This window comes from Macaca mulatta, chromosome 15 (assembly GCF_049350105.2).
Source record: "Macaca mulatta isolate MMU2019108-1 chromosome 15, T2T-MMU8v2.0, whole genome shotgun sequence".
NCBI lineage: Eukaryota > Metazoa > Chordata > Mammalia > Primates > Cercopithecidae > Macaca > Macaca mulatta.
The window spans coordinates 96,209,060-96,228,258 of record NC_133420.1 but is presented as its reverse complement, the minus strand read 5'-3'; the positions used below and the strand labels follow the sequence as shown (position 1 = coordinate 96,228,258).

At 38.0% G+C, this 19,199-nt stretch overlaps 1 protein-coding gene across 2 annotated transcripts in view; it reads right to left on the bottom strand.

Moving 5' to 3' along the window:
* Window positions 1-19,199, bottom strand: part of RFX3 (regulatory factor X3) — a 310,728-nt gene that overhangs the window by 8,217 nt on the left and 283,312 nt on the right. For both annotated transcript variants that reach the window (XM_028835189.2, XM_077966127.1), the window contains one exon: window positions 2,320-2,362. In XM_028835189.2, the coding sequence (XP_028691022.1) occupies window positions 2,320-2,362 (43 nt within the window). The remainder of the gene's footprint in view (window positions 1-2,319; window positions 2,363-19,199) is intronic.

The window sequence follows — 19,199 nt, the reverse complement described above, 5'->3', positions numbered from 1 at the left end:
CATTACCTAGAAATGTGTGTCATGCATTAGTGACCAATAAAACAAAGAAGTGCTCTTAGATGAGGCAAAAGATATCTTGGCCCACCTACTTTATCAAGTTACCTTTTTGCCTCTGGAAAATGAACTTAATGATAATATTTGAGTGTGTCAGAACAAGTATATTCAAAGTGTTGAAGGGCTACAGGGAGAGGGATACCTTTTGTAGACATTTGCTTCATCAAGAGGGTATACTTGAAACATGTTTGCATGAAATGTTTCGGTTTTTCATGTTTTTATACATAAAACAAAAATGTCTGTAAGGATCTTAACACAAACTCTTCGTGGTGGTAGTCTCTTAGGGTTGTGATAATAAAGCTTCACTTTCTATAGTTTCTAATTCTCTGTATTATTTGAAATTTTTATATGGAGCAAATATCTCTTTTATTATCAGAACAAGAATTCTCATTTTGTGGGAGAAGCCCTCAAAAACTCCTAGGATTTCACATTAAATCTTTAGGCCCTGAGTATGCCCATCGGGCTCTATCTCAAGAGCCATCAAGAGGTCTGGGGGTAAATGGGACCAGCGTGGCCACCTCCAGCAGGTGAGGACAAGTCACACTGCTTCTCTGCTCCCTGTCCACAGACTTCCCTGTGCCTAAGAAATTAGTGTCAAAATAATAAAAAAGGGAGCACTGAAAAGACAAAAACTAATTTTCAGGCAGGGAGGGCAGTGGAGACAAAGTGAGGAAAGTCCTTCTATCTATTTTGTTGTGGATGGAAAGGGTAGTGAGATAACGGACTGGACAAACTTAAGTGTTCCAGGTAGGTTTTGCTTACGTCTATCTCTGGGTGACAGGTTTCCTTTGGAAAATCTACAAAGCAACTTATAAAAGCAAGCCTGTTCTCCAGGTCCTAAGGACAAAGGGATGTAATTCTGTAGACATTTTATGCTTCTATAAAAACTTGAAGACATTTCCTAGGAATCTACGTCAGGTTATGGAAATTTGGTGCATAAAAACTAAAATTAGGTGCTACAGGAGTTTACAGAAGATTGTCGTTCAGCACTGTGTGAAGAAGGCTGGCTGGAATGCAGTCTCTGACTGAGTAGTAAATCTCTACTGCCCTTCTGGACACCCTGGGATGAAACCCCTAAATTTGGGTTATGAGGCTTTGGTGTGAGTACATCATCAGTGTTGCTTTATAATGGACATGGGTATCAGTTACCACGTTTCTTGCTCTAAAATTACTAATTAATATCATCATTGACTTATTTTTCTGAGGGTTATTTGGTTAATCCTATAGAGTATATATTTGTAGTAACAAATTTTTTGGCTATAATTTTCTAATTTCCCTGCATTGCTACTGTACTGAGTACCTTAATATAGCACGCTCTGGAGAACAGCGCTGAACCTCTTTACAGACTCCCCACGTACTTCCTTTCACCTCATTTTCCCCAGTGACTCTGGCCTGGAAGGGCTAAGTGCATAGTTCTCCCCAGTTTCTGTGCATTTTGTACCTGTCTCCAATAGTCAATAACCATAAAAATTCTTTAAAACCTCAAGATACCTCCCTCCCTCCACCACCTTTTAAAAGAAAGAGCTCTGTTTCCTGCAGTGTTTAACAGAAAATTTACTTGTTTTTAAAAATTGCACTGGTATTTTTATCAGTATTGTTTTGCTTGTGCTCTGCTTATAAAGGTGGGTAAGATTTGTGTGCTCTATCCCCATTCTATCTCCCCCTAAGTCCACCTTTTTAGGTGTGATTTTGTTGATCCTGAGGTTCTTCAGAAATATATATCATGTTATCATATTATACTGTATATTAGAGTGGCAATGCTATTAAAATTTCAGAAGTATATATGTTACCTTCTTCATCTATACCATTACTAATCTTGCATTTACAGTAAACCTCACTGCTATCTCTGAGTTCTTTTTCTATACAAAAGTATGAATTGGTGAGGTAGGTGAGCCGAGGAATCTTTTTTCTTGCCTGGTGGGCCTTGAATAAAAATGTCTCATCCAATTTTATCACTTATCTCCAGGACTCTAGCCATGGTCAGAAATAATTTCTTGTTACTTGTAATGAACTTCAGGCAAAAAGTGTAAAGAACTTTATAACTACATTTAAATTCAATTATCTGCAATTAAAATACCTCATATGTAGAAGGCATAGCGATGGGGAAAAATGGAGAAATAATGAAGACAGGAGTTTCACATTTATCTAGGATTTGTATGCCACTTCTGCAAAATCAGAGTATTGGAAACATACACTGTATTTTCCTCTATGAGAATTTGTTAGTGAAAAAAAGTTCTTAAAATGTACATTATTTTCAATTCTTACCTTTATCCAGATTTCCAGGAGACACGGCATTTAAATCACCAAACTGCAAAACAATAGTCATTTGTGCAATAGTTAATATGGGGCAGAATAATATCAGTCTGTGGTAAAAACACCAATCTATGACTCTTTAAAACTGCAAACTAGTGGCCATTTTGATCTCTAATTACATGGGTCACATAATTTTCCAATCAAACTTGTCAAATTTGAACAGTTCAAATTATGTCACAATTTAGCTGTCTTAGCCGCTTTGCAGAAGGATAACAATTTTCTCTGCTTTCCATGCTCCATTTTACCTTTTATTATTTCAACTCAGCAATGAAGAAACAGGGGCCTGGATGACTTGGATGAAGACTGATGTGGCAAAATGAATTTGGAAAAGCCCCAATCAAGCAAGACACATCAGCTCCACCCCCCATGCTTGGCTGATGAGTCCACCTGGAAGTCTCTACATTAGAGAAACAATATCCAGCAGTTTGGCTGAACTCTATTTTTAAAGCTTTTATTAATAAACATAAAAATATAATAGAAACTCCAAAATTGAGGGCTATTTGTTTTTATAAAATCTTTAATTTGAGACTTCTCTCTTAGATAATAGGGTCTCACTTTGAAAAGAAAGGCATTTGATCATTACTAATGTCAACAAAAAAGAGCTTGAAACAATATAGAACAATTAATAGCCTTCGGCTTAGATATTATTTTCTAACTTAGTTCAACAGTTTGATAATTTTACAATGAGAAAACACATTTTGAGAATCTCAGAGTGAATAAAGATGGATACACTGAAATAAAAATTGAATAGAGTAACAAAGCTAATCAAAAAAAGGTTAAGAGAAACTGCAAAGCATCTACTTTTAAAACAGTAAACATTACTTTTTTAAGGTAATAAGTCATTATTAGAAATCCAGATTTCTCAACAGGCTTAGAAAGGATGAGGCAGAAATTCTACTTACTTAAATTCGGAAGTTTGATTATAAAGAGTTCCATGATAGGAGTATTTTTTTCATCTACAAGGTTTGTCTATAAAGTAATAAAACTGATCTTATTTTGCAAACATACACATATTTTTTTCCCTACCTAGACAAGTACTGTTCTTCACAGTAGCTACCTTGGGAGCTTATACATTTATTCCAAGGTCCAAAGTTCTGGAATTCCTCTTTGACAATTTTAAGAGTTAGTTTATGCATTATTAGGAAAGCCCATCTTGTTATTTTACATCCAACTATGCCTCCAAGCAACACTCCAGATTTTATTTACTATACTTGTTCCTGGGATGATTTGACTACTCAACAAAATTCAATTCACCTCTGCCACAATTCAGGTTATTTAAAATAATGTCATTTTACCTTTACTTCTTAGCATTTCAGAGGCATTCCACAACATTTTTAAGCCATAGCAACATTACTGGAACAAATGTGTAGCCTTCCTAGGTGACTGCTTTGAAGGAGACAGGGGCCTCCCAGACATGTAATTATTAGTATATTTATTTGAAAGTCTGCCCCACTGCTTTAGAGTTTTTTTTAGAGTTATTAAAAGTAATGGCAAAAACCGCTATTACTTTTATACCAACCTAATACATCCCACGGGGCAACAAATATAAATCATAAATACTGAAATTTTGAAGTTGTTCCTGATCACATAGGTCAGGTCTTTGTATAAGTCTAAATAAAAATCCAGTGTAAATTATGTGGGTTTTCTTGAATTAAAGAATATAATCTAAACAACAAAAACCCAAAGGGATTCTTCATCAATTTTTGGTATTATTTAAGTATTTTAGAACTATAAACAGAGAATGTTCAAAACTGAAGGATCATTTACAAGTTATTACTAACTGACATAACACAAAAAGATATAGATTTAAGGGAATACTTAACACTTAAGTTCTTGAAACGAGTTGGCAGTGATGATTCTAAACACAACTTTATACTGATAAAAAGTGAGTATTCTATTTGCTGTTGAAAAGTCTCTGAAAGTTGTTTGTAGCTAAGTTATTGTTGCTATTGCTGATCAATAATATCACACAGAGTGTCTAAAACCAAACTCTGGATATATTTGAAAATCCTCTTCAAAAGAAACATTGCATTTAGTTGCTACTTAACTCTGAAAACATGACAACTTCCTTAATACAAAGATTTTCCCCTTAGACGTTTCTACTTAATATGAATAAGACATTTGATAATTCAAGAGGCTGAAAACAGAAACCAAAACAGCTGAAATTTCAGTGATGGTTATTATCATTAACAAAAATCCATTTACATACTAAATTCCGAGGCTTGTCATTATGCACTATGTTGGACAATGTACAAAGAATCTCAGAGACACTGTCAATGCCTCTAGGTGTTTCTGGGATCAATGACAAAGTTTTACATGTATGACAAACAGAGAAAGTAGATTACGATTTTTTTAAATCCTCTGAAGAAGAGATCAGATTTTACTATCCTATAGAGCTGAAGGTGAAGGCTTTTATATGCATTTTACATGTGAGGGGAAAACAGATGTAAAATTATAGAGGAAAAAACACTTTAACCCTGTAGACAGACTGCATGAGATCAGCAAAATCAGTTCACTTATTCATTAAAAGTCGATAAATACTTATTGAGGGTTTACTATGTGCCAGGCACTATGCCAGCCAATTCTAGTCAGATCAATTTGGAAATACTCCTGTCTTCAGGAGGTAAGTAGCAGAAATTCCCTATATTCTGAAGGGTAGGTAGGTTAGCAGAAAAACGAGCAGCTTAGGAAACCTTAGGGAAGGTTTTAGAAGTATAGGGTTCAAGTCTTAGAAATGGAAACAAATTTCATGGGTTTATGGCATGCAGCAGGTCAAGCAGCAGGAAGGAAGGGTATGAACAGTGGCAGGGAAGTTTGAGAGCAGGCAGAAGGAAAACAGTACCATAGATAGGGGCCAGATGACAAGATGAGGCCAGTACAAATCAAAAACAGAAGAGAGGCCAGGCATGGTGGCTCACACCTGTAATCCCAGCACTTTGGGAGGCTGAGGCAGGTGGATCACCTAAGGTTGAGAGTTGGAGATCAGCCTGACCAACATGGTGAAACCCTATCTCCACTAAAAATACAAAAATTAGCTGGGCATGGTGGTGGAGGCAGGAGAATCGCCTGAACCTGGGAGGCAAAGGTTGCAGTGAGCTGCGATCATGCCACTGCACTCCAGCCTGGCAACAGGAGCGAAAGTCTGTCTCAAAAACAAGCAAGCAAGCAAGCAAGCAAACAAAGAAACAAAAAACAGAAGAGGAGAAAGTAGTAAAAGATTTAGATTTAAAAAAAAAAGGAGCTCACAAGAAAGTATAGTGATTATTACGAAGTTACAGCATCACAAATTGGGAAAACTTACTGTTTCGTAATTTTTCCTCTTGCACAAAGGATTAGAGGGGACTACTCTTCACTGACGTGACATCTTACCACTTACAAGGTGTGTTTGCAGTTCAGTAAACGGTAGGTTTTCTCTCAAACAGACTGCGAGTGTCACACTGTCAATATCGATTCCCTGAAGAGGCTTTTCCTGGCAGCCTTATCTTGAGTATCGCTGTCCCTGTCACTCTCAGTCACCGCATCATGCTCACTTCCCGCAAAGCACCCACCACAACCTGCAAAACTTATTTTGTTTGTTTCCTCACCTAATATATGTCTTCCCAACCAAAATGTCACTGCCATAGGTAAGAAAGTTCCTTTGTTCTCTTCATAAATGTATCCCAGAACCTGGTATAGTGCCTGATACACATTAAAGGCTGAATAAATACTTACCAGATGAATAAATTTACTTCCTCATTTCAGCCTCACCAAAACAACTTAGGGATCTGGCAAGTTAAGTGCTTAGATTTCATGTTACAGCTATTGAAAACAATGAGTTGATTTGTCTAACGTCAAGTAGTAAATATGGTGCTGTTAGATTTGAGACCAGATATTCTCCTTGGTTTAGAATCAGAGAGAGAGAGAAAAAAAGAGAGAAATGGGATGGGATGTGGGGTGAGAGAGAGAGGGGAGGGAGGGGAAGGGGAAAGAGAGAGAGAGACACCCACACATGGAGGAATAAATATAAATTAAGGGATTTTAAAAGTGCTCTGGAGTTAGAAAGCATATGGCCTTCAATGTATGAATTCACATTCCATCAGTCAGAGAGATAAATAGGAAACGTTCGAAGAGAAACTAGAACAGACGTTACAGAAAGCATGTCTATTGTTGAGAGAGGAAACACTTCCTATCCTATAGACTATTTCCTCCAGGTCCTGACTAGGGTCAAAATAATGAACACTTCACTGGACAACAGCGGGCTGGGAAATGCATGCTCGAGGTAGACAGTGAGAGTCTGTTAGCACATATATTCATGTAAGACCAGCAATGTCCATGAAGTGTAAGTGGGCAACAGTTTAGCACAGTCAGGGCAACAATGGGCAGGATCCCTGAGAGACCCTGGGTTGTAGCCAGGCAGCTGGGTTGTTTATTACAGGATTTTGAGGCCTAGTACTTGTCCCTGAGCATGGTCACCATGAGAGGAACCTGGCTCAGCATGGGAGAATGCAGCCCACAGGTGCATTGAAGAGACTGCTGCACATTCAGTTCAGCAACAGCTGAGTTTTCATAGTGAGGCAGGCAAGCCTTGTTCTGTAATGTTTGGGCACTGAAACAATGCAGAGGAAGTCAGGGTGCCTAGAGAGCAAACAGGTGGGGATCCATGCGGGGGGCAAGAAACATACTGGAACAGAAGTAGGGCAGAAGGAAAGAGCTCAGGGGATTGGGATGAAGACCTCACCCTTAGGGACACCTTCCCTGCTGGAAGAGCTTACCCCACCCTGAGAAAGAATTAGTGAGTAATCATAATCACATTTATGTTATACGTATCATTAATTCTTTGTAAGCACAGCCATCGCTTGCTAATTGTTTAAGCAAATCTGTAACAAGTTCCCCAATAGTGTTAATTTGGATCTTTCCAAAGAAGCAAGTTAAAGTACTTCACATAGTGCCTGGCACATAGGAAGCACTTAACAAATGACCACCATTATCAATATTGTTATTATTTATAAGTATCATCATTATCTCCCAAGAACTGCAGACCAGACATGCAGAATCAGTCTGACTCTACTATCCCAGTACTCTGAAAGGATACCAAAAGCTGTATAGAAAAATTGCATCTTACAGAAAATCTCCCTGTTAGTATATCCAGATTACAGATTTATGGGTAAGCACATTTTCATCCTTCCTCCCTCTCTGTCTCTTTCTCTATTTATAAGTCCAAGTCTAATGTCACTATGTTAACTATCACCCACAAAACAAAATAAAACAAAACTGATAGCAGCAAAGTACAAAAGTGTATTGTCAAGAAGAGGGGCTGGTAAAGTTTTTCAGTAAGGGACCAGATGGTAAATATTTTAGGCTTTATAGTCCATTAAGACTCTGTCACAGCTACTCAACTCTACCATTGTAGTGCAAAAATAGCCATAGATAACAGGTACATGAATGTGTGTGATGTAGCTCTAATAAAACTTTACAAAAACAGGGCTGGGCACAGTGGCTTATGCTCGTAATCCCAGCACTTTGGGAGGCACAGGTGTGCGGATTGCTTAAGCCCAGGAGTTTGAGACCTCTGGGCAACATGGCAAAACCCCATCTCTACAAAAAATACAAAAAAGTTAGCTGGGCGTGGTGGCATGTACCTCTAGTCCCAGCTAGTTGGGAGGCTAAGGTAGGAGGATCACCCTCCAAGGTGGTCGAGGCTGCAGTGAGCTGTGATCGTGCCACTGCACTCCAGCCTGGGTGACAGAGTGAGACTCAGTCTCCAAAAACAAACAAACAAACAAACAAACAAACCCAAAAGCACCCTACCCCAAGACCAACCACTTCATTTACAAAAACAGATGATGAGCTGGATTTGGCCTGTGGACCACTGTTTGCTGACACCTGACTAGAGGAAGAGCTTGTAAGACCCTAGAAGACCTGCTCCAGCTCATTAACAGTGAAGGGAACAGAAGATTTTTATCTTTGAGAAAGATATATAAGGACGTGGGTCACAGGAAGGATATGGAACCAGAGGCTTCAAGAGAGCACAGCTCACGCATATGGGCATCACTGATGAAGGTCACAAGGGAAAAAACAAGTGTCAGCTTTTAAAGACAGAAATGAGTTAGAAAAATAATCTTCCTCTACTTTCGCTGGGCACTTGCATATATAGGCAAAGAGAGACAGACCAAAGCTGGTGTTCAATTGTATGCATTCGTGGAAGAAGAAGGAAGTCTAGAGTGACAGAAAAGATTGCATGAAAGTTTGCAAGACAAAATATTGGGGAAAAGTTACATGTATTATTAATTCAGGTGGGGCAAGCTTCCCTAATGGGACATTTGCTCCAATTTGGATGGCAGGTGAAGATGTGAAGAGAGAGTCTAATATAGAAGTTCTCCATAGGTAAAAGCAAATAGGGAGTGTTCCAGATGATGATGACTTTCAGGGTGGGTCATCAATAGAGAAAGGACAGTAAGATGTGTGGCAAGGAGAGGTGGAAGCAAGAAAAAAATAATGTACTGGAAGAAGAACCTATAAATCCATAAGTCATCACTGAGGAATATTCATTCAGAGCAAGATAGCTTTCATTCCGTAACAGATACTTATTGCTGCTGCAACAAATTACCACACTTAGTGGCTAAAAACAAGACAAACTTACTATCTTGTCACTCTGGAGGTCAGAACTTCTAAATGGATTTGGAGTCACTAAAATCAAGGTGTTGGCAGAGTTGTGGTTCTTTCTGAAGTGTCTAGAAAACATTTTTTTCCCCTCTTTTTCAGCTTCTAGAGGTTGTCACCATTCCTTGGTTTCTGACCTCCTTCCATTCAAAGCCAGCGATGTTAGGTTGAGTCTCACACACTGCATCACTCTGACACAGATTCTTCCACCTCTCTCTTCAGGTTAGTATGTAGTATTCTACATATGGTTTCTGGCCTCCTTCCATTCAAAGCCAGCGATTAGTATTCTAGTTAGTATTCAGTTAGTATTCCACATACTAACAATGTAGTTACTCTTGTAACTACATTGGACACACCTGGATAATCCAGGATAATCTCCCCATTTAAATTCAACCAATTAGCAACCTTAGTTCCATTTGTAACTTAATATATTCACAGGTTCCAGGGATTAAGATGTGGACATCTTAATGCCCATCCTACTGCTTATTACACATACATAAGTTATTTTTTAAAATTATCACATTTGCTTGAGTGAAACCATATGACATTTTTTTTTCTAGTATCGGAGGAAACACATCCAACCAGATTAAGCTATTTGGAACATAGTAATTTTTTGCTGAATTTTGTTTATGTTCTTCACTAAGGGTAGGGTACAATGGTATGTAGGAATCAATTCATCTTTTATGATACATTTGTCACTAGTACATTTGTACTTTATTTTTCATTTACAGACTTTTAATTTTATATACAAGTTCCTACGGTCTGAAAGTGTTTACAGCATGCATTTCAAGGTCTAGACTGTTGAAACCATACATGCATCTAAAAAGTCTATGAGGTTCACAGAGCGGAACGTTGTTAAGGAAGTTGACAAGGAAGTCATTCAGAGAAAGAAGTGGAAACCAAAATTGAGGAAACCAAAATATACTGAGGGATAATGGGGCCAGAGCAGTCCTAAGCTCCATATCCAAGCGAATATGTTAAAGTACACACTAAAAAAGAGGATATATCCTGGTTCTCCGGACAGTTTCATGAGTACCAACCCATGCTACCAGCTGCACTACAAGCAGCCCCAAAGACCTTGGAAAGCCCTCTGTGTCAGCACTTCTCAATGGCTCCATGAAGATCCATGCTGTGCAGAGGAGAGCAGTAAGAGGCCAAGGTGCTGGCATGTGATCAGATGGAGGAAGTGATCACAGGCAGTGGACACGGCCCAGCACAGAAAGCAAACACCACATTGCCAGAAGCATTCCTGCTGACCTGGGAACATGATCATCAGCAACAGACAGTCCACATATGTGAAAATGTTAACCAGAAAAGACTACTCACTTGAGGGTTATCAGGTACCTTGGAGACCAGTTCTGCCAGCAATGGTAACTTTAGATAAACAAATGTAGGGGATAAAATATGTATGTATGTGTATACGTATACATTTTGCCAGTTTCTGTGAATTAATCATTTGCTCTAGGAAAGAAGATTTTTAAGCTGTCACAGGCCCAAAGAACAAATGATTATACAGTTTTCTGAAATAGTTTCTATTTTGTGGCTGGAATAAGATATCTCTTTGGGAAATTACTTTTTAACTTGCTTAAATTCTATATATTATCCTTTTTCTCCATTTCACAAGTACTTATAAAACCTTTCATTCATTTCTACTAGTTAAGATTTAATTCAAGTCTAGCTATGACTGTCTAGTTAGAACTAATTATGTTTATACTTCTTCTCTAATGTTCCCATTTTCTTTTCTAATTGACTTGTTTCCCCATTCTATTTTGTTGTTTGTATTTTTCAAAGCATTGAATTATTTTGCTTTTGATTACCACTTTGGCTACATACCAAAGAATACTGTTGGATTCTTTGTAATTCCATGAATCATTTGACTCAACATTCAAAATCATGAATCATTTGACTCAAAAATTGTTTGCAGGGTATTCTTCCAGTTGCAGTACAATATTATCAATGCCTTCGTGTGTCTTTTTGTCATCTGTTTTATCAATTTCAACTTTAAGTTTACCTTTGTATGGTCCAAAAAATGATGATCTAATTATATATATTATTACTTGGATTGTCAATGCAGAATTGATTTTTAAAAATCTAATCCAGAGTAGAAGGCAATCAAATACTTATCAGATATGTATATATTTATGCAAAGGGAAGGAGATGGAACTAACAAAGATCGAGAACCTACTATGTTCCTGTCTGCCTGCCTATCTACTCTACTCACCTACGTAAATTAATCTTCACAAAAGCCCTATGAAGAAATGTCACCATTCTATACTTAGCTTGAACTTTGTAACATTCTGAATTTTACAAATAATATATAGCTTTGCAATCTTTTTATTAACCTTAGTTAATAAAAGTGATCAGGCCCAGGCGGGCAGATCATCTGAGGTCGGGAGTTTGACACCAGCCTGACCAACATGGAGAAACTCCGTCTCTACTAAAAATACAAATACAAAATTAGCCAGGCATGGTTGCACATGCCTATAATTCCAGCTACTCGGGAGGCTGAGGCAGGAGAATTGCTTGAACCTGGGAGGCAGAGGTTGCGTTGTGGTGAGCTGAGATTGCCATTGCACTCCAGCCTGGGCAACAAGAAAGAAACTCCATCTCAAAGAAAAAAAAAAAAAAGAGATAATAAAAGTGATTCAAAAAAGGTCGGTAATGGCAGCTATTCTGGATGTTTTTGATGGTGAAAAGAAACATCTTGAAATTTCAATATAAGGAGTCCAGAGCATTATTATTTTCTTTAAATGTTTCCCAAACAAGAACCAAATAAATCAAAGCATTTTGCATTTAGCATTGATACATGGTTTTGCAACCAAGGAAAAGGTTGCTGACTTTAATTTCAGGTTTCATAATATTTGCAAGGATTACTAACATTCCATTTGGTAAAACTTTGTGTTCCTTGGTTACTTTTCTATGTATGTGTATGTGCACTTTTCTATGTATCTTTAAATAGTTTTTATTGAAACCTGCTAAGAAGGCCAAGATCTCTGGCAGTTTGCTCCACACGTGGGCAAATCCTACCGGTAGCTGCTGTTGGTCTTGCTCTTGTGGGCTAGACAGCTATCCTGGCAATGTGTGCTACTGGTCACTCTGTACACAGGGCAGCATGATTCTAACTGTTCAGGCTTTTCTGCCTGCCTTGGGCACACAGCAACAGGTGTACCTAAATGTTTTTAAATGCCTAAGACACACAAGTGAGTGTGCAGGCGGTGAAGTGTTCAGATTACAATATCAGCCTCAGTTGCCTTGGAAGAGAAAAGTGGCTTCAAAAACAGGAGCATTTAACACCACCATTAAGGCCAAAGTGAGACGGGCCTTTGGCCCAAGACCCACACTATGGAGAACTCTGTTTTGTCTTTTCCATTGCCATTCCCTTTCTTACAGTGTAAGGAGTCCACAGAGCCAACTGGATGTGACTTCTTGGAGCCTGTGCTTTCCTCCCTCCTCCCAGATCACCTCTTGTTATCTGAGACCCTAGAATTCCCTGCCCCATGGCTCTGAGTTCCCTTCCAGGTCCCAGCAGCTCTCTTCTCCAACTCTACCATTCAGAGGCATGAAGAGATAGCCGAAAAGGGGCAGCTGTTTGCAAAACATAGACAAAACTTGAGGACTGGGCTGAGGTGTCCACAAATCTGAGCACAAAGCTGTTCATAATATAAGATGGGGAGTGATGAAGCAGTCTAGGGGCCAGTGGCTGGGGACAGGGGCTGGCTATGTATATGTCACTATTTTCTGGTATGGAACTCAGGGGAGACAGAATTTCAAATCCAAACTCAGCCTTCCAAGTTGTTATCAAGACCTATTTGTCAAGGTAGGTGGATAGAACAGATTTTATTTATAGTCTGATTCATAACTTTTAAAATATTTAGACATATGGTATCCTGGGCCCTGCAAATTGCAGGGCTGGGCCAGGTAGCACATCCTTTATGCAAGTAAAGCTATTGGGGAAATAGAATGAACCTTGCTACTAATTTAATACTGGCTCCCCTTGAAAACACCTATATTATTTAATAGGAAAGCATAGCATTAATTTATTCTATCAGAGGACTATATCTTAAATTTGATTATACCACTTCTCTTTTCTGGAAATCATTAACTGGAGAGACAATCAGAGCAGCAATATAGAAACATGTTCCCTTTGTACTAAGAAAACCATCACAACAAGCATCAACCACGTTTGGAGTGCTTGTATTATCATCACATAAGGCCCATATTCTTGCAGAAAATCTCTAATTTTTATGACATTTTATGGCAGTATATTTCACACAACGATGGTGTAAAGAAAGGCAGAAAACAATTCCTATGAGTTTAGAAATTTACCTATCCCAAACAAGAGCTATTTATTTATCGGGGGGGCCAGCAACCACCATCTTCACCTGTGGTTGAGAGCAAAACCACCATAAAGACTATCTCAAAGCCAGAGCCACTTGATGACAGAGTGTGGCAAAGTGTCACAGGATGACAGAGTGTGGCAAAGTGGCCAGTAGGTGGCACCGTCATGCTTATTCTATGCCAGGGAATCTTTTTCTCTGGTTGGGTCTGCCCAAATAGCTGCAGTGCTACCGGAGAAACTCTTTACTAAACAAGTAACTTAGTGGTGGACTTTGCTGAAGAGGACTGTGTGCTGATGAGATTTCTCTCCTGACGTCTACAGTGACCATTTTAGTCCTTGAAATATGTTTAAAAGTCTTCAACTTCTATTTTGGTTTCTTTTCCCACTTCTAAGCTCTTTAGGAAAAGTGCTCTTGTAAGCACCTATGAAAGTCCAACTTTATCGTATTTCTCTGAAATAGTATTGACAGGCACTTTCTGAGGAGAAGGTACACTTTTTGGTCTAGGAGTTCCCCCCTCCCCCGGGGTAAAGAAATCTAGTGTATCAATCATGAAATCCAAGAAGACGTCCTATCAATTGGCAGTCTGTCCTTCTCTCACTCCTTTGTACTTCCTTCCTTGAGTGAGTAGTTTTTGGGTACCTATTGTGTGATTGTTTAGATCACGTTATAAGCAAAATTTTCTCCATTCCCTGAAGAGGATGAGAGGAGGGGTTATAGCCCAGAGTCAGCAGGGAAGAAAGCCATGCATAGGAAGCTAATGAGCAGGGATCCCAGAGGGAAAGAACCATAGCCCTGGGCTGCTGAGTCAACAGATTCTTTTCTCAAATGCAAGAGGAGAAATGAACAGAATGACAAACCAGGAAAAAGGAAGAAAAATGGGACAAGGTGCCAATTCTCTGGAACTTTGGGGTCACTTTTATAATTTATTTTCAAGACAGAAATTGTGCTAAAGTAGATGAGCAGATTTACAACTAAAACCAAACTACGAATTGTTTAAAAAAATGTTTGATTTAGGTCTGATCTCAGGATGGGTATAGAGGAGCTGAAGGGTGTAATTTGTTATTTTCTGGCAGATTTAGTTTTCCAAATGCAATTTGCTTAGACTAATATCCATTTAGTTTTCATATTCCAAACATCTACTAACAAAAAGTGCAAGGGGAAAAGATGGCAAGAGTATTAAGAGGCATCCTGTAAGGCAGAGGAAAAAAACTATGAAACAAAATAATAATAACTTATAAGCTAAGCACCTGGCTTGTGATTATCAGAGAGAAAATGTGTGTCTATGTGTTTATGTGTTTTGGGGAGTTGCACACAGTTCCTATTCTGAAACACATAGTCCCTATTCTGAAACTATGTAATTTATATGGTGAAAAACTGAAATATAGATTAAGCCCATCCCATTTGACTATTTGAAGTGAGGCAGTCCTACTTTCAAAACTTGCTAGTTTTGACTTGGGACAACTTTCAATTTCTGTTTTCCTCACTGGTGAAATAGGGATACTAAGACATCTTTTCCAAGGTTTTGGTCAATATTAAATAAGAATGTAAGACACCTAGCATAGTGATTGGCACAAGGCCTGCCCTCAATTAGAAAAATACTAATATAGTAAATAATAAGCTTTACTATAAATAACAATCAACAATATAACTTTTGACAAACATTCCTTACATTTTCTAAGCTACTACTGTTCCAAGATTCTATTTTTTTTCCTGCAAACTATCTTGACTTGTGATAATGTTCTTTCCTTTTAAAATACTCTGTTATAACAAGTCTATTGTTCAACAGGCACATTTAAAGTGTATTCCCTAGTCACACTAGCACAATGCTCGCTAAACTTTGTTTTTCTTTGGTTTGATTTTACTTTAAGCACCAATACTTGTTTACTGTGACTGTAATTCCACCTCCACCAAATGGAATTCTTTCACTGAGCTTTTATCCCAAAAGCTTACATGTTCAATTATTATTGCACTTCTTCAGTTTTTAGGTTGAAGATTTTTTTTCCTTCCAAAAAAAATTAACCAAGTACATTAATTTTGATGAATCCAAGACATTTTTCTTTTGATGTTAAATTGTTACAGGTTAAATTTTTCTCAAAAAATATTACTGAAATATTATCTTTTCTATATTGATATTCACAATTAAATACTTAAAGACTCTACCGATTCCTCTTTATTTGAAAATGGCTAAAGAGGTGGCTTAGATATAATATTAAGTATAAATTATGATTAAAATAATTTAGATATATTTAATAGATTATTAAAAGATTTGTAACAAAATAATTTTATGAAGCAATAAAAATTTTACAGATTTAGTGAATATATTAATGCACTATGTATGTTTTAAAGAAATAAAGCAGAAAGATTCTAAACAGCCATAACATTTGAATAAAAGGACATTTTTCTGCTCAATTTTTCTGGTCAGAGTTGTACAGAAAGTTTTATGATTTTTAAAATTGTTTATTTAACAGGTGTGTAAACAGATGCAACTTGTTTATTTTATTCCTACTCTTAAAATTTCACCACTGCCAGAAAGCTTGTGGATAAATTTATAATATTTAAATGAAAATTTAAAAATTATATAAATTCTAGCAATAAATAAATTGTTTCCTTTTTACCATTTAGGCAAAAATAAAAGAAACTCTAGAATTGCATATGCTTTAAATAATTTACTAGTCAGTATTAATGTAGTAGCATACTGACATTTAGAGGAAAACTTTTTGGGACTGTGAAGCTGCTTCCAGTTTAGGGGAGTCCACTGTATAGCAGTCTTTATTTCAGTAACACCAGCAACAATTGAAATGACAGTGTTACAGTGAATTCAAAAGTAATGGTTTGTATGCTTGTGTATTTTTATATGTAAAACATCTTCTTTCCTGCCTGCCTGCTCAAATAATGTTAAGTAATGTTAATTTTAAAACTCATTTACTGAGTTCACATTATTGAAAAGATACATTCATTGTTCTTAAGTCACTTTAAAAGGAAAGTCTTTTTCTTTGCTTATGAAACTATTTAACTGACACCTTTTCCAAAGCAAGCACCTATAAAGGCAAAACAAATGCCCAGCAAAGTTTGTGACTATTTTGCAGGTTTGCCCTTGAAACTGTTCTTACTCCAATCCTGCTCCAATCTGTAGCAGGTCATAAGCATGGCAGATTAACAGCAAAGACTTTGGTGCCTGACGGCATGGTTTCGGGACCTGATTTCACAATTTAGTAGTTGTGTGACCTCGGGCAAGTTACTTTTTGGTTCTGTGTCTCATTTGTTCTTCTTTTTATTTTTGGAGATGGAGTCCTGATTTGTCGCCCAGGCTGGAGTTCAGTGGTGTGACCTCGGCTCACTGCAACCTCCTCCGCCTCCTGGGTTCAGGCAATTCTCCTGTCTCAGCCTCCTGAGTAGCTGGGACTAATTGTTTTGTATTTTCAGTAGTGACGGGGGTTCACCATGTTGGTCAGGCTGGTCTCGAACTCCTGACCTCAGGTAATCCACCGCCTTGGCCTCCCAAAGTGCTGGGATTACAGGCATAAGCCACCGTGCCTGGCCTCTCATTTCATCATCTGTAAAATAGGTGTAATAATAGTATCCACTTATAGGTCTGTGGTGAGTTATTAACACATATATATGACACTTAGAACAGTACCTGGCACACAATTGCTATGTAGGTGTTAGCTTCATTTGAAATTTAGACTTTCTATCCTAATTCAATTTTTCCTCTTGTCAGTTGCATTTGACAGTGTTTATTTGGTCTCCGTGGTGCTTGAACGTTAGGTTTCCCAGAAAAACTTCACCTTGGCAGTGCCCCCTCCCATCTGTCAGGGCCTGAGCACATTCCCCTGTGCCTGGGGTGTTTTTCACCCATTACCTTCAGATTCTCTCTTCACAGAGTTAACATCTTTTGTCCTTTAGTTCTCACCTCAAACATCACTTCCTTGGGAAAACCTTCCCTGGTCCTACCAGGCTAGATTTAGGGCCCCATGCTTTAAGCGTTCTTATATCCCTTTAATTTTCTTTCATAGCACTTAACAAAGTTTGCGGCTATAATTATGTGACTATTTAAATATATATCCCCCACTTGAAATCTAAGCTCCTCAAAGGCAGGGTAAAAATCCATTTTGCTCATCATTGTGTCCCAATCATGATAGCTTTGGCATAGAGTATTTGCACAAGAAAAACTTGTTAATAAATGATAAATCAATTTCAGAGATCAGAAGTCTGGAGTTCAACACAAGTCAACATGATTTGCCCAAGATTATACTAGTAGACACGACAGAGTTAGAAGCAGAATTCACTTCTGACTCAAAGTCCTTTATTGTTTCCAGGTATTACATCTTTGATTATACAAATCAAACAAAGAACTGTGCAATTAGTATTGTGGAGCTTCTAGAATGACAAGTAAAAGTACAAATCAGAAAGACTTGAACTATCTAAAGTATTCTGGAGGAACTGAGTCTCCCTGAGAAACTGATTTTTACAACATGAAGTAGGAGTTAGAATGGGTGCGAGGAGATGGGCAGAGGCTTCTAGGTAGAAAGAACCATTTATGCAGCAGTCCAAGGATGAGAAAAGCTTGGTGAATGAAAACAGAGAAAAGGCCACTGTGATTGCAACAGAAAGAGTAGGAAGTGGGAGGCTGACGTTGATCAGAGGGGCAGGGCCAGATCATGCAAAAGCTCATGTTCGTAACACAAGGGAAAGCCACTGAAGGGTTTCAAGCGGGGGATGACACAGTCAGCTTTGCATTTTCATAAGACGATACTGACTGCACTCTGAGGGATTTCAGAAACAGAAAACTTGGTAATTGGTTGGAGATGGGAGTCAAGATAGGAGGACATAAAAAGGGAATGCTGATGTGTCTGGTATAATCAACTGGGAGGATTGTGGCACCATTTACTGAGAGAGCCATTAGTAGATAGAGCAAGATTATTAATTTCGTTAAATATATGATATGCTCTCAATAAATAGTGATAATTGTTATTGTCTTTGTGGTTGCTATTATTAATCATTATTCCAAACCACTTGCTGTGACTGGGAGTGATGGTGATTTTTATGGATTTCAGTGGATTTTGGCCTGATGTGTTACTCCCACTATGTACACAGGCACATCTGGAGTTGGTGATTGGAAAAGGAAGTCATCCAAGGGACCAAGAGAAGGTAGACTTAGGATAACGTGAGGACAACATGAGAAAACAGACTTTTTAATTTTCTGAATTTCCTTCTCCTTTTTCCCAAATCAAGAAATTTTAGATATGATAGTATGACCCTGGCCACTAGATCTATGAGAGCAAACAGGTGTAGGAGGCATCAATGCTGTATGGGGAGACCAACCTATAAAATTAGTCTGAATTTGCCTTTTGGGGTAAATAATGGATGAGCATAGGCAGGTCAAAGGGCTTTCCTATAAACTGAGTAAGCAAAGAAATCAGGAAGTATGCTTAGATCTTTGACCGTGTTTTTTTTTTTTTTAATTTAGATTTTATGTATATATCTTTGCCTCATGTAAAATCTGTCATGTTCATTTAGATCGTTTACATGTAGTAAAAAAAAAAAAAAAGAATACCTATTAGGATGGTTAGTTGGCACTATAGATTATGTAGCCCATTTTAATTCTGGTGCCACCTCTGCAAGCATACCAGGAGGTTGCTAAGCCTTCACACTATGTGACTGGCTCATGTCCACTGCCTTTGTTCCCTAGAGATACAAGGAAAGCAAAGGCCATGCATCAGGATTAGCCACATGGTGTTAATGAGAATCCCTGCCATCATTATCCTGTTTATCCTGTTAAAGAAGTCCTGGAGTGTATGAGGTAGATGGCAAATGTGTTAAGTATACTAAAAGACAAGGTCCATTTCTGAAGTC